Source organism: Anser brachyrhynchus (assembly GCF_964034855.1).
Source record: "Anser brachyrhynchus genome assembly, chromosome: 1".
Classification (NCBI taxonomy): domain Eukaryota; kingdom Metazoa; phylum Chordata; class Aves; order Anseriformes; family Anatidae; genus Anser; species Anser brachyrhynchus.
Genome location: NC_137694.1, coordinates 182,662,292 through 182,676,644, shown reverse-complemented (window position 1 = coordinate 182,676,644; position 14,353 = coordinate 182,662,292). Strand labels below are relative to the sequence as shown.

At 43.0% G+C, this 14,353-nt stretch overlaps 1 protein-coding gene across 2 annotated transcripts; it reads right to left on the bottom strand.

Annotated features, from left to right (window-relative positions):
* Window positions 1-212: 212 nt before the first annotated feature.
* CYSLTR2 (cysteinyl leukotriene receptor 2) lies at window positions 213-14,182 on the bottom strand. 2 transcript variants are annotated; one of them, XM_080594851.1, is made up of 3 exons: window positions 13,720-14,182; window positions 13,527-13,588; window positions 213-7,167 (listed from the first exon to the last, which is right to left on the bottom strand). In XM_080594851.1, exon 3 carries the CDS (start codon window positions 7,009-7,011, stop codon window positions 6,082-6,084), a length of 930 nt encoding a protein of 309 aa, XP_080450977.1. In that variant the 5' UTR covers window positions 7,012-7,167; window positions 13,527-13,588; window positions 13,720-14,182; the 3' UTR covers window positions 213-6,081. The 2 variants fall into 2 exon arrangements, with proteins under 2 accessions (XP_080450977.1, XP_080450978.1); XM_080594852.1 differs by having other exon boundaries at window positions 213-7,086; window positions 13,527-14,182.
* Between the last annotated feature and the right edge of the window lie 171 nt (window positions 14,183-14,353).

Sequence of the window (14,353 nt, the reverse complement as noted above, 5' to 3'; positions counted from 1 at the left end):
ACCCCAAGAAGAACTTCTTGTCCCTATTGACAGGCTGGCTGCCCACGTCATGTGCTTGTGTGGTGCTGTGTTTTGCTGACTGTGAGTCAGGTCTGCAGGATCCCCCCTGAAAGACAGGGCGCTCAAGCTTTAGATCAGATAGTCAGAAAATAGCAAAAAGCACCACAGGCCATGTTCATAGACCTTGAGGTCATCTTGCTCCTTGCAAGCCTGTAGATGGGTTCTCCCTGTGAGACCACAGCCTGCTATTTGAGCTGCAGTGGCCCTGAAAAGTAAATGGTAAAATGAGAGATCCTGAGACTGGAGAAGGTCTGCAGGTGGGCTTAAGATGCATTGTCTTTGAGTGTTGGCTTGAACGTCCCATTCCTCTGAGGATGGTGCAATGTGCTTTCCTATGCCAGTCCCAACTGGACCTGCCCATCTGCTCTTATGCTTCCCCATACTGCATAGCCTGCTAGCTCCATAGCCCAGCTAGCTCAAACATAAATCACTACTTAAGTGTAATCAGGAGTTTGCAGATGGAACAGAAAGGTCCACAAATATGGCCAGCCAGAGGGTGTGCTTCAAATCCGGGATCACAGGCTGCCCAAGTGAGTGTACACCTGTGAAGGGCTGGTGTAGCAGCACTGAGCTGTGTTCTCCACACACCACCTCCACCTTCTGGAGGAGCTGCGTTTGCCTGTTCTGCTGCTATCAGTTTTATATAGGGAATTCTCCATGCTTACCATCAACCTAATGCCATGCAGACTGCCTAGGTTCAATGTCTTCAACAGCAAAGTTCAGTGAGATTCAAAATGAAGAAGAGAAAAAGAAAAAAAAAAGAAAAAAAGAAAAAAAAAAGGAAGAAAGAAAAAAATCAATGTGATAGTACTGTTTTTAGAGTATGTTCACATTTCTGACTTGGGTTTAAATCTTGTCGTCTAGTGGTGAGGGACCACCAGAAGAGACAACTCCAACTGGAGTAATAAAGGCCTTCAAAAGATGTATGATGACTCTTGGGCTGGATCATTTTTCCCATTCTCTCTGGGTTTGTCCTTGTAGCTGCCAAGAAAAAACGCTAACACACAGCATGCAAACAGTATCTCAGCAATGAGCAAAGCATAATATCAGGAAAAAATATCTTTTTTCCTGAAACTCTGGCAAGGGACTAGTTGCAAAGAGAAACCGAACACAAGCGAGGCTGTCTCTTCCATGGAGGGCTTGTTGGGCCAGGCCTCAGCAGGGCCTGGAGCCAGCCTGCCAGGGATGGCCAAGCTCTCTGCTGCCACGTGCTTTGTACCAGAAGCATTTCATGACCAGGCCATAACCACATCAGAAGGCTGATGAATGAGACAGCAGTGGTTTTCATGGGCAGGGCTCAGCCCCAGCTTTGTGGCCTTTGTTATCAACTTCTATATGCCAGCATTTGAAACAAAGCCCTCAAAAACAGATATGGAGACTTGCAGTGGGAGGTCACTAGAAATTACTTCCAGCGCAGAAAGCTGGCAATAAGATAAAAAAAAAACCACCTGCACCAAGTGTAGATCCCCACCTCAGCTGATATCCTTTACAAAAATTGTGTACATTATAAAACATAGCTCCAGTGTGAGTGAACCTTCCCCAGTTCACATGCCATGGCTGCTCAGAGGAAGGCATAACACCAGCAAACATGTTTGCTCCATGTCTGGAAACGGGGACACCCAACCTGATGAGTCAATCTGCCCACTACCAGCCCCAGCATGCAAGGCCTACCTAAGGTGATACAGGTGGCAGACACTAAAGTGCAGAGCTTTATTTCTCAGCTTCAGAAATGAAGGGTCTAATTTTGCTCATGTGAGCAGGAATGTGACTTGAGTGACCAGGCTTTGGCCCCAGCCTTAGGCAGCTTCGTGCTTTCAGCTGTAAAATCAAAGGGAGGGGAAGTGGTGGTGGAAATCAGGCCAGATTCTCTGAGAGGCCAAAAGGGAATCTGGGACAAAGGAAGCTGTTTAATTCCTTTGGCTTCCTTAAGCTTTTGACCAGTGGATAAACAGATGTAACTACATACCATCAGCTGCATGCAATTAAATACGTTGCTTATATTTGCAGATGTCTAGAAAGATTCCTGTATGTACACAGCACAATGTTGTGAGAGGTAGGGGATTACAGAGCTAGATGGGGACAGTCATGTTGTGTGTCAGGTCATGGTCAGTGCTGGCCAGAAAGCTGCAGCACCTTGAACAATACTGGGCTCTCTCAGGGAATTTGAGTTTGCGCTTTTAATACAGCCTTTGAAAGAGGGTGTCGTTCGAACTGGCTCAGATACCATGCAGGAAATAAAAATATTAGTACACAAATGGACTAATATGAAATAACATCTGACTCTTCCTGACTGTGACTGAACTTGGCTGTTTTGGATGGAACTTATTTCCGCTCCTGTCAGCTGGAGGGGCAGCAGGTCGTTTCTATCTTGGGACGATGAGAAGCAGCAGCAGCTCAAAGACAGGCGAAAAAATCTGACGCCTGGTCTGCTGCCAACAGACAATGTGCTGTTACAGCACAGAGGAATATGAAGCTTGGAAGGGGAAGCAAAGTGTGTACCTCTTTCTCCAGACACGCTTAGGAGCTCAAGCAAAATACAAGCCTTGGTAACAGTATATATGTTGAGGAGGGCAGAAGAAATATCATGAAAATGAAAATTATGTGAGATAATACATTGCTTGTAATAATACATTACATATATTTATATAAAAAGCAGCATTATGTATGTTAAATATACTGAATATGACACAACAAATACATATTCCATTTATTTATATATATTATTATACTAGTCATAATTTGTAATGTTTATGATATAATTTAGATATAATTTAGACTACTATATATAGTACATTGGTTATAATAAAGTTCTCCAGCCCATACTAGAAACAAAACAAAACAAACAACAACAATAACAAGAAAAACAGGTTGCTCAGCAATTCTCTTCCAATTCACACCAGTCTTCCCTGAAAGGCTTTTGTTCACCATTGGCTAGTTGAAGAGTAATATTTATCCCAAACATTGTTTTTTTCTTCTGATTTGTGCCACTTCCATTTTTTTTTATGCATGCGGAAAGATCTTTTATAAAATGGCAAGGAGCAGAGTTATCCTTTGGGAGAGCATAGGGTCACATTTGGAAAACAGAAGAGGCAGGATGCAGAGGCATGTCTGTAGTCCACGAAAACATGATGCTTCCCTGTGCACTGTGACACTGCTCCATCAGGAAAACATGCGAACCAGGGTGAAAATGCAAATGTGAAGAGTGGTATTTCCCTGTGCTGAGGGTCAAGTGGTTCAGGATGCAGGAAGATTTACTTTAGAAAACCTCTTTGTCCCTGGTGTAGCTTTGGACTGAAAAATTGCCTTTGCCTAGAAATACCAGGGCTTCCATGAATGACAGGAAAATATGTATATGAAGCTAACACATTTACAATTGTTTAGGGGTACCAGTCACTTAAAGACTTCTATTTCTATACTTATATCTCTTTCAAGCTCAAAAATTTACCATTGGTTTAAATTTTAAGGCACATAGCTATTTGTAGATTTTTGTCTCCTGGAAAATTAAGGAACTGTGCCAAAATACTTTGTAAGGGTAGGTGGTCCCTTGAGGAACCCAGAAGCATTGCTAGGAATTTAACTGTCAGGAGCTTTATTTTTCATAATAAACATGGTGTGTGGTTTTGTTCTTTTTTGTTGTTGTTGTTGATTTTTTTATTTTTTTTTTTACTACATGGTCCTCTGTTCAGTGGGCAGAAACATACAAGGGTACCAAATAGAGAAATGACAGTAAATGTGAGTGTGGCATGTTATGCATGTTATGCAAGTTATGCAAGTATTTCTAAAGTTGTAGGTGAGGATCTCTAACACGGATGAACTTCAATCCTTTTGCAAGTAAATAATATTAAGAAAATCTGTTAATATATCCACACCCCAGATTTTGACTCATGTTCCCAACTATTTCCTTGGTGAAGATGACAACAGGATGCTCTCATACCTCCAGAGACATTTCTGTCTTGTGAAATATTAGCCCGCTTACACAAACTCGATCTCCGTGTCTTCACCTTTCTCCCCCTGCACTCCAAAGAGATTCCTTGTTAGCTGTACAATCAACACAAAACATAACCTCAGCAACTAGTCAATCTAGTTTATTGAAACATGGTTTTGACACAAGTGAGATATATCTATCCTTTAGATGCAAAACTATTCACTAATAGGGTGCATTTGGATAGACACAGACACAAACACATTGGTGAGATTAGGCTGAAGATAACCATCTCTAGTTATTTTCCATTCCCTTGTAGCATTTAAGGTGTAGAGTACCTTGCCAGAGGCTCCAAGATTGTCACTTGTCCCTGCTCAGGCTTACTCCTGACAGGGGAAAAACACATAAAAAGAAGTTGCCCTCTTTCCTTCTAATTATTTGCCCACTATCTTTTTGCACAGGCTACCATCTTGGTCCCACTGACATTGCAGACCTTACGTATTACTCTTTATTCCTTCAATAGCATGGGACCCAGCACTGCAGGAATTCATATGGCTTCCTTACATCAGCTTCAAGATGTGCCGCTGGACACATAAGCCAATCTGAGCTATTGAAATAAGGATTTGGAAAATGAAAGTCGGTGAAAACTTCATGATAAAGCTTTGTGCTTACGTCAAAGACAGCATAAAATGACTAAAACACATTGACTCTTCAATTGAATATAACCCTTAGATAGCCAAGAAAAACAGGATTTTCCCAAAGCTATGTCAAGTACTTTTCCACCTGACCAGCAATGACATGTTTTCTGCAAATTTGAGACAGAGCTGAAAATAGCTAGTTGCAGTTATTTTTGCTTGGGAGTAATAATGCTCAGTTTACCAAGAGCTTTCTCCAGCAAGGTTCAGAGCATTGAGAAAGCACTTTCACTGGCAGAAACCTTCCTTTGGGAGGATTTCACAGGAAGAGAAGGCTTTCAGCCGCGTCTGCAAGTTTTCATAAGACAGTTGCTTTCCTGGGAAATATGACAAGCCATGACAAGTCTTTTTTTTTTTTTTTTTTAATTATTATTAAAAAATGAGGTACAATTAAAAAGAAATCTCAATGTGGTCAGAGTTTGGACCCTGTTTTCACTTAATTGCAACTGGTCTGATTTGTAGGAAATATGCTACAAATTATTCACGGACTTAAAAATGCAGACAGCCATTTCATGAGATTTCCCAAAGTACGCATAGGAGTAACTTGTCATTGCCTAAATAATTTTAGTTTTCTTCTGGATCCCTACATGAGGATGAGCTGCCAAACCTGCAGCCTTCCAGCTCCATGCCAGCCCACGTCCTGCCCTCACTGCCAATAGTCATCATTCGTAGCATCCCAGTACCCACACTGTTTGCTGGAAACCATTATCTCACTTGATAATCAGCGAAATGTTAAACAAAATACCTCAGTGGCCAGCTCAGAGAGGAAAATCTGGAAATGGTAATGCCTTCTAAACAGGCTGTGCCAGCACTGGGTCCCATTTAGTTCTTCACCTGATCTACAAAGTCAGCCTCAGCAGAAAGTATTAGTGATACTTTACATTTCTATTATGTGTAAACCTTTGGCCAGTGTTTGTGAAGAGACCTTGCAGAGGAGTGTGAAGCTGTTGGGTGACACAGCACCTGAGATAGGCACCTCTGCATGTGCAGAGAAACAGAGAGCAAAGAGGCACTAAGATACTCAGGTGAGCGTTTTCCCTTTAAATCACTGGTTGGGTATCGTGAAATTAAATAAATGGACTCCAGTAGCAAGGCACATTCCTTTCCTTCCCTTGTCATGGGGAAGGTGGGCACTAGAGCTGCATCTACAGTGCTCAACAGACAAGGAGCAGGGATCACACCCAGGCACCTAACCTCTGACCAGACATGCCACCGAACTCCTGCCTTGCTTTTGGCCAACCCCGTGAGGTCTTTCCCAGACACTTGTGGTCCAGAGGGGCCTGGCACAGAGCAGCGTGGCTACAGGGTGGCCAGCGCCATGCAGCCTCTTTCATTTAATAGCATGGACCCAGTCTAGATGCTCCAGCAGGAATGTGCGTATGTGATTTTGCAGTTCTGCACCAGCTACCTCCGGTATAAACTTCTGATTCTTGCTTTGAAATTTTCAGCAGCAAAGTAGTAGAGCACAGGGTCGAGGCAGCTGTTCATGGCAGCAAGGCAGAGCGTGACCACCAGTGCTTTGTGCACGGACAGGTTGTTCTGGCTCCAGCTGTCGAGCATCAGGTGGACTGTCCTCAGTATGTGGTACGGCAGGAAACACAGGAGGAAGAGGATGAGAGTGATGATGATGGTTGACAGTGCCTTCCTGTGAGAGACCATCTTCTTGCGCTGAGGAGTCCTGGACTTGAGCAGTGCCCTGATGGCAAAGACATAGCAGATGATAATCGTGCAAAAGGGCAGGATGAAGCCCACAACGAGGACAATGCTGTTCATCATGAGGAGAATATCTGTGCTTTCAGGGTGGAGGTCCAAGCATTTGTCTGGGTTACTGTACCCAGCAATTTGTTTGCAAAACAGAGGGCTGGAGGCTGCCAGAACAAAGACCCATATCGCTGCACAGGTTATCTTGGCATACTTCATGTTGGTTACTTTCCAGCGCTTGAATGGGTAGACAATGGCGGTGAAACGAACCACGCTGAGCACGGTGAGAAAATAAATGCTGCAATACATGTTCACGTACAAGGCGTAAGTCATAATCCTGCAGACAATATCACCAAATATCCAATGCGATCCCAACAGGTAATAGGAGGCCCGAAAGGGCAAAGTGCTCACAAACATAAGATCTGAAACAGCCAAGTTCTGCATGTAAATGTTTACTGAGGTCTTCCTCTGGGAAGGCTGGAAGAAAACATATATGGAGAGGCTATTTCCAACAGCACCCAGGAAGAAGATAAAGAGGTACATGACAGGATAAATGGCTTGCTTGAAGGCATCAATGGTATAGTTGAATGAGCTGCTATTTGAGTTGTTTAGCATCGTCTCGGAAATATTCATAGTCTGGAGTCTTCCTGCCAAAGTAGAAAGAAGTGGAGTGAGTTCAGGGTTGCAGCCTCTGCAGGGACTTCAGTGCTGGGGTGGTTTCACAGGGCAGAAGTTACAAGATGCAGTGGAAAATAAAGGTTCCTTAATGAGTAATCACTTGCAATGCTCCTGTAAATGATCTCAAGATGTAAAAATCTCAAGATATAAAGCACCAAGTAAGCTCTAAATGGTTTCAGTATTACAGCATCTCTTTGTTATCTCAAACTATGAAAATCCTGGCTCTTGAAGGTGAATGTTATGCCTACATTTTGATGGCAATTCCCTGATCTTCCCTATGCAAAATAACCTGACTTACCACCAGCCATTTTGTAGCAGGGAGGTTTTGAGTCCCCAGTTACCTCCCAAGGGAACATCAAAAGAGAAATCACTGTCCGCTGGTAAGTTTGTGCTTCAAATTAGGATAAAAAGTCAAAATTTGTCTAGTTCCAATTCACCAATTGGAACTAGACAATTTTTTCTGGTATGTTATCTGCTGTTGAAAGCGTGTCACTGAGCTTTCCTGAGCAATACCAAGGGCATATTGACACACTTCAATATGTGTCAATTACGGATGTTTCGACCTGAAACACTGAGTAAATGTTGTGCTAGTCATGCATGGTTCCTTTTTTAACTCCCTCCTCCTTATTTCTTCTTTCCTCTAATTGGTTTCCAAGGTCTCTTTTTGTGGGGCCTTTGCTTCGTTTACTGCTTTTTCAACCTTTTTTGTGCTCATTTTCTCTAAATCAGACACTCATCTATGCACACTTCCAGGACTGCCTGCATTAGCAGTCCTAATGAAAATGGCCTGCGAAAAAACAGGCTGTGTTCATAGAGAGTGACATTTTCCCCCTCCATGAGACTATATTTCAATCAAATCAAAATCTCTGATCACTAAACCACTCTAAATAATATATATTTCTCATTAGAGGCTATTTCCTTGCTAAACTCCTCGTTTCTTCTCCCAGCAAACCTGCAGCTAGTAGTATTTGAAAATGAAGTCTCTAGTCTTGTTACTTGTTTAACAGTGGGACAGCAATCCCCTCTCTGCATCTACCAGCACATCCCAGAAATGAAGCTCTGGAAATTTTTACCCTAAAAAAGAGAATTATATGAGATTTCCAACTGCATTAAGAAGGACGTCTTAATTTGCTCCAGAGGGAGTGATACTGGGCCAATGGCACATGATTGTGCGTTGTATTTTAATTTGGACCTCACAGGCTTCATGATTTTAAATGAAATTATTTGCACTCCTGGAGTCTCCCTAGGGGGGAGAGTAGGATCTAGACTTGGGAGCCCTTGTCTGCCACTTGCCCACTAGAGTACTGGCAATGCTGCTGTGAATGGGAGGTGATTTGTGAACCCTTAGCCTTTTCCCATGGTGTGGGAGCCTGTGCTATGCTGAGGGCAGCCCACGACATCTTCAGGGCTGTGTCTGGATCCCCTAATATAGCAACCAGATGTGCCCTAGCAGTCACCTTTTATTGGTTCCCCTGTGAGACGGAGCATGGGAAATGGGACCTCTCCAGGCTGGGCTCCTGTGGGACAGGGCTTACCCTCCCTGTGGCAAGACGGGACCGTGGCAGCTTAGGCAATGAGGACATTTCACTCACAGTGAATTTGTGTCCATCCCTGCAGTGACCGCAATCATCCCTCCAGAAAACAAAGACAATATCTAGGAAGCTTAGGAGCACTGAAGACTGGAATGGGGAAAACTGAATATTAGTGCTCAGCAAAGCCTCTGGAAACAAGTGCTCCTAGAGTAAACCTCATCCGAGAGCCTCTTCCACAGTGGAGGGGATAGACAAGGTACAGTCCCTAACAAATCTTTTGTGGTCTGAGGAGTTTTGAATGATTTTGGTTGACTCTGTACAAGTTGCTTACTGTCTGACACCGAAGTTTTCTGTGTGGGATCAGGAACCAGCTTTTCTCCTAATGGAAGTTGGTCCCATTTTGCAGGGAAACATTGCATCCCTATGTATTACAAAGGAAAGAGACCTGTTGATTGTGTTTTGCTATGACTCAAGCATCTGTGCCTTTAGAAACCTCGAAACACAACAAAATATCTATCAGTGAAGAAACCTGCCAGTTGTAGAAGCATCCCTGTTGTGCAGGTCACCAAGCCCTTCTGTGAGATAAAGGAGTAGAATGAGGAGGAAGAACTTGGAGCATGGTCAAATTCAAAGCCCTGCTCAGCACCACGAGTAATGAAAGTCCCGTTGATGAAAAGCCCTTGGGTACCTGTGCTCTGTGCACTACAGGCACAGAACCTGAATTACCATTGGTCAAGCTCTTCAGGTGAGGTTATCCAGCTAGCAACTACCATTACAGATATTTTGTGCTCCTTATCTCTCCTGCCATCTGAAGACCTTCAAGAAACCAAATGTGTATGTGTAATTGAGGAAACTCAGCATTCTTGCATCTGGCAAGCGAGCCAGTACTCAGACTCCTCTCCAAATTATACAAGTAAAACCTTAAGGTGTTATGGGCTGTCTAAGAGAAAAAGACTGGGGACCAGTAGCCTGAAATGCGTTAACCACCATGGTGCCTGCCTTCTGCAAACGGCCAGGAATGACCCTTGCAATTTTCATATGCAGATGCTCCTATTAATTGTTTTAACACACAGATCAGTGTCAAGCAGAAGATGTGCAGTGAAAGACATATTCCACGCAGGACTATCTCAAGCAACCACAGAGGAGAAGGAGAGAATTTTAATCCCGTCCTTGAAGCCAAGAGCTGTTCACCAGCCAGCTAAGGCCAGGAGATGGCTCCTTGATACACAGAAAGAATGACATGTCTAAGGAAAGGCAACAAACTTTTTCACAGAGCATCCAGACTGTCTCCTGGGTCAGGAACAAACAGCAGGGGTTTCAGGTGAGAGGGGATCTATACGGTCCCCAAAAAGACTTCCAAAGGGAGATTGATAGTTCAGTCTAATATCCTTCTGAGAAAAAAAGAGGGAGAGAAAGGGACAGTCTGCAATGAGAGTCTCCCTTCAGTGGTGCTTGAAGACTTCTCTGCTGGAAACTCACTGGGAGGAGTTTTTTCTTTATGTGACTTTCTCTGATGGAAGCTACCAAGAAGAAGGAGCTGATGCACATCCCAAAGCTCTACCTTGGCAGGAGAGGGAGCACATCCACTGATCAAGGAAAAGGGAGGCTTTTCTGAAGTAACTGCTGTGTAAGTAGATTAGATGTTGAGTTTGGGCGGTCTTATTTTTTAATTTCTTCTCCTCCGAGAAGTTTTCTAGAAACATTTACAGCTTGATTATTATGGATATCATCAAGGAATATCGACCTTTTATTATAAATCATATATATACAAAATTATATTTTTTTATTATGAATAAAAATGCTGCCTTTTATTTTAGCCTGGCTTGAGTGTGATTTACGATTATGTGGCAATAAGAAAGTGAATCTAACACTCTCAAGAAACATGGGTACACAAGCCAGGTGGGGAACTGACAGAGCAAAAGAAAAAGGAGACTAATCTTGATTGAAGGAGATACTAAACTAATAAAAGTGTCCCAAAACTACCAGATTTTAAGTTGGGGATGCAGATAGCAGTCTGCACAGACTTGGGGCGTTTCAGCACGTGGATGAGACTGTAGAGAGGAGAGATCTAGGATGTAAGGAAATGAGGGATCTTTTGGGATAAAGGCAAACCGTACAGAAAGGATAGGCCGCTCCATACCCAGAGTGAAGCCGGAGTGCTGGCACTGCAGACTGAAAGGTTTGCAGAGGAATAATTGATTAGAAGCAACAGGAGAGCTGACGGGCATGGGAGAGCAAGTGGGCTGGACTGACAAGAGCTGCAAGAGCAGTGCTGCTGACATCCAGTGCACTGCTGAAAAGGCCAGGAGGGAAAAAGCAAAAAAAAAAAAAGCTGTAAAGCACAGCTGCAATAACAGCAATAACCAGGGAAGGCAAATCCAACTGCCCGTAAAGGCTGGCACATGCTATATTGAGGGAGTGAGAAAAAGCAAACCTTACACGTAATTCTGCACCAAAGCTCAAATCCTAGGATAAGACAGGGGGGCTGGAAGGTTTGGCATGAAACAGCAGCCCTGGTGCAACAGGCACCTCAGAGACCTGCTGGGGAGAGGATAATCAATGGGAGCCTGTGTTGCCATGCTACCGGCTTTATGGTAATGATAGTGTAGGATGTACAGGTGGAGGAGTGGCACTGTGCAGGAAGGACTGTGTAACTAGCAATAGCATAAAAATATTATCGCTACAGAGAAGCGCTACGAAGTCCTTGTGGGCAAACATCCCATCCTATGATAATAAAAATATAGTACTAGGACTGCACTACCAAGCTCCTCATCACGACGATGATAGTCATCAGAAAATGTTAAGTGAGATTAGAAAAGCTGAAAGCAGATAGTATTAGCAGGGGATTTCAGATGCCTTTGTACAGATGTGATACTGCATCAGAATAAGATACAGAGATGATATCTGTATGCAACAAATGCACAGTTCCTAGGATAATTAGTCCCACAATCCACAATACAAGATGTTATTCTGCATTTGATCTTTAGTGCTGCATGGATCCTAGTTAAAGCAGTTTTGGATGGAGAGAGCCTTGTACTAACAATCACAGTAGAGCCTGGTTCCAGAACCAAGCATTCTACAGAATTTGGGGGGGGCATTAAAAAAGAAAGAAGAAAAAAAAAACACAGAAAATTCAACAAAACCTGTTAGGTCAGAGGAGCTAGATGCACTTGACGTTATGTGTGCAGGAAATATTAAGCTGGCTAGATAAGTAAGAAGCCAATAATTAGTGAGGTCCATGTGGCATTCATGTGAGTATCCCAAAGGATCTCAAATGTGGCGCTGCTGGCCAAAGCACATAACCCACCATTACAATCAAGCACGGTGCCAGGGGACCAGTGTGTCACCACTAAAGCTCTTCACCTACAAGAAAGGCTTGAGAGAGGAACTCGAAGGCTGTGAGTTGGTGGTCTCGATCCTGCCCTACTCGCCTGCTGAAGGGCTGTAAGGATGGATGAAGGGGGGCATTTTATACGTGTATACGCATATTTACGCATTTACACAGTTGGATTTGTCAAAGCTTTTGACAAAGCTCTGCACTAAATGTTTCTAAGTTGCCGGAGAGCTGGAAGGTATGTTATCCTACGGACTGAAAGTTGGCTAAAGGGTAAGAAGCAAAGTGTGGGGCTTAACAAATCTGCAACACAGTCCTCTAGAGTTCAGTAGTCAGACCAGACTTGTGGAGGATTTTAAGAGTGAGGACTAAAAAATCTGGGTCTCTTCAGTACGTACAGGAGGATAGGGTCAAGGTCTGCAGATTTTCAGAGGTGGAGGATAGTGTGAATGCACTATTATTCACAGGGTCCCACAGCACTGGGACTTGTGGTGCTCAGCAGGGCTGTTGGGAGTCTGCTTTCAAGCAGGTAGAAGAGGGTGTTCCTCTGTGCAGTAAGGAGCAGGCAGCACTGGCAGCCTGGGCTCTCCCCAGTTCTAGTGGGGAGCTACACCATGAGCGGACAGACAAGTCAGCCAGCATCTCAGCTGACAATGGGAACAGTTTCTGTGCTTGCCCGGACGGAAGGACATGCTCCTTTCGGGGAGGTGTGATGGAGGGGACTGCTGCTAAATGTATAAATGTGGAACTCTCTATTTCCAAATTGAAAAAGACCAAGTAAAAGCTCAAAATCTGCTGCCTTGAGATCTACTACTGAGATCTTTGTAATGCAGAGAACTACCAAAGAACATATTTTCAATAAGATGTTCTGCATATGTAATGATGAATAAGGATTTCAGGCTATTCATTCAAAATACATATCTTTGTCATGCTAAGAGGTATATAGACCTGGTTGTATTACAGGAAGAAGAGGTGCTCTGTGAATCTATCACAGTATCCCTTTTGTCTGCAGAAGACCCCAGACACCGCAGTCTCATCATATTCATTATCTGAATAGGAAGGCAGTTGTGGTATTGCTGCTATATAGAAGCAACAGAAGTTCTAATATTCCTTAAAGTTCATGTTGGCTTTCTTTCTAGTATTCACTTTGTGTTTCAGGAGCAGCATTACCAAGAATAAATGTAACAGAATGTAATATTTGGAATTAACACTGAATTCAATTTGCCAAAACATATGGCATTTTATTAACCTTTCTACATGCAAGAATCTGACCTCTAGCCCTTTTTATTTTAAAAGTTGGCCATAAACTAAATCTATATTTGTCATCTAGTTAAAAAACAAGACTTACTTAATCAGATCCACTACTTGACTGCTATCTTCCATCTGGAAACAGTCCTAGTTACATAAACCTACTTTTCTTTTTTTCTGCCAAAGAAAATTCAGAAGCCCTGTGTTATCACAGAGAAATTTAGTTAACAACCACAGCTACTAGCAAATTCAAAGTTTACTGCAAGTAAGACGAAGGTCGTGCTTTAGTAGTTTGTATTTGAGTTATTGCAACCCTTTCTATCTACATCAGAAAAAGCAGACAAATCTTGTCTTACCTCAGCTCGTGTGCCTTCTGGTGTGCTCAGTATTTCCTTCTTCTGCTTGCTGTTGTTAACAACTTTCAGTTTTGTTAGTGGAAAGGAAAAAAAAACACACAAAAACTTAAAGCAAAATTCAAATGCTATTTATGCAGAAGCCACAGAAGGGCAATGAGTAGTAGGAAAGGGAAGTAAATCCTGATGAACAGACCTTATGGGTTCTTAAGAGAGAAATGGTCTCAGCTCAAGGAGTGGTGCTAGCAATCACATGGCAATGTTTCATATCTTTCACCCAATGGAAGGGGCCCTGCAGCTTACGTGGTATCTGGAAGCTCTCTGGATTTCTGTATTTGGCTCACACTTAAATATATGTGCTTTTGGGAAATCAGGATTGCTTGAAGTATTAGAAGATGTTCCTGTATATGTTTCACATGGATAAGAGTAGTTCTTGGAATTATGGAGAGGCCATATACCCACTTTATCTCCGAGGCTTCTTATGCAGAAAGGTCACGATGAGCAAAACCATAAGCAGGCATCTAGGAGTTCATGAGAAATCTAATTCAGCTCGCAGTCGAAAGACAAGTTTATGGAGCAGAGGGACTAATTTTCCCTGAATGTAGATAAGAACTGAATACATCACTATTTTAGGCCATGAACAAGAGACTGGAGTGAATGACTTGCTGTCCCTTAACATTTTACCACTTCTCGGTGGAGCTACAGTAACTACAATGTTGGGTGCTCCTGGACAACTGCAATGCTGAAATAGAGTTCTTTAAACAAAGCTTGTTAATTCTTTATAACTGCTTGTTTATCCCTCTTCTGTGTCGTCAACACACAGGTAGACC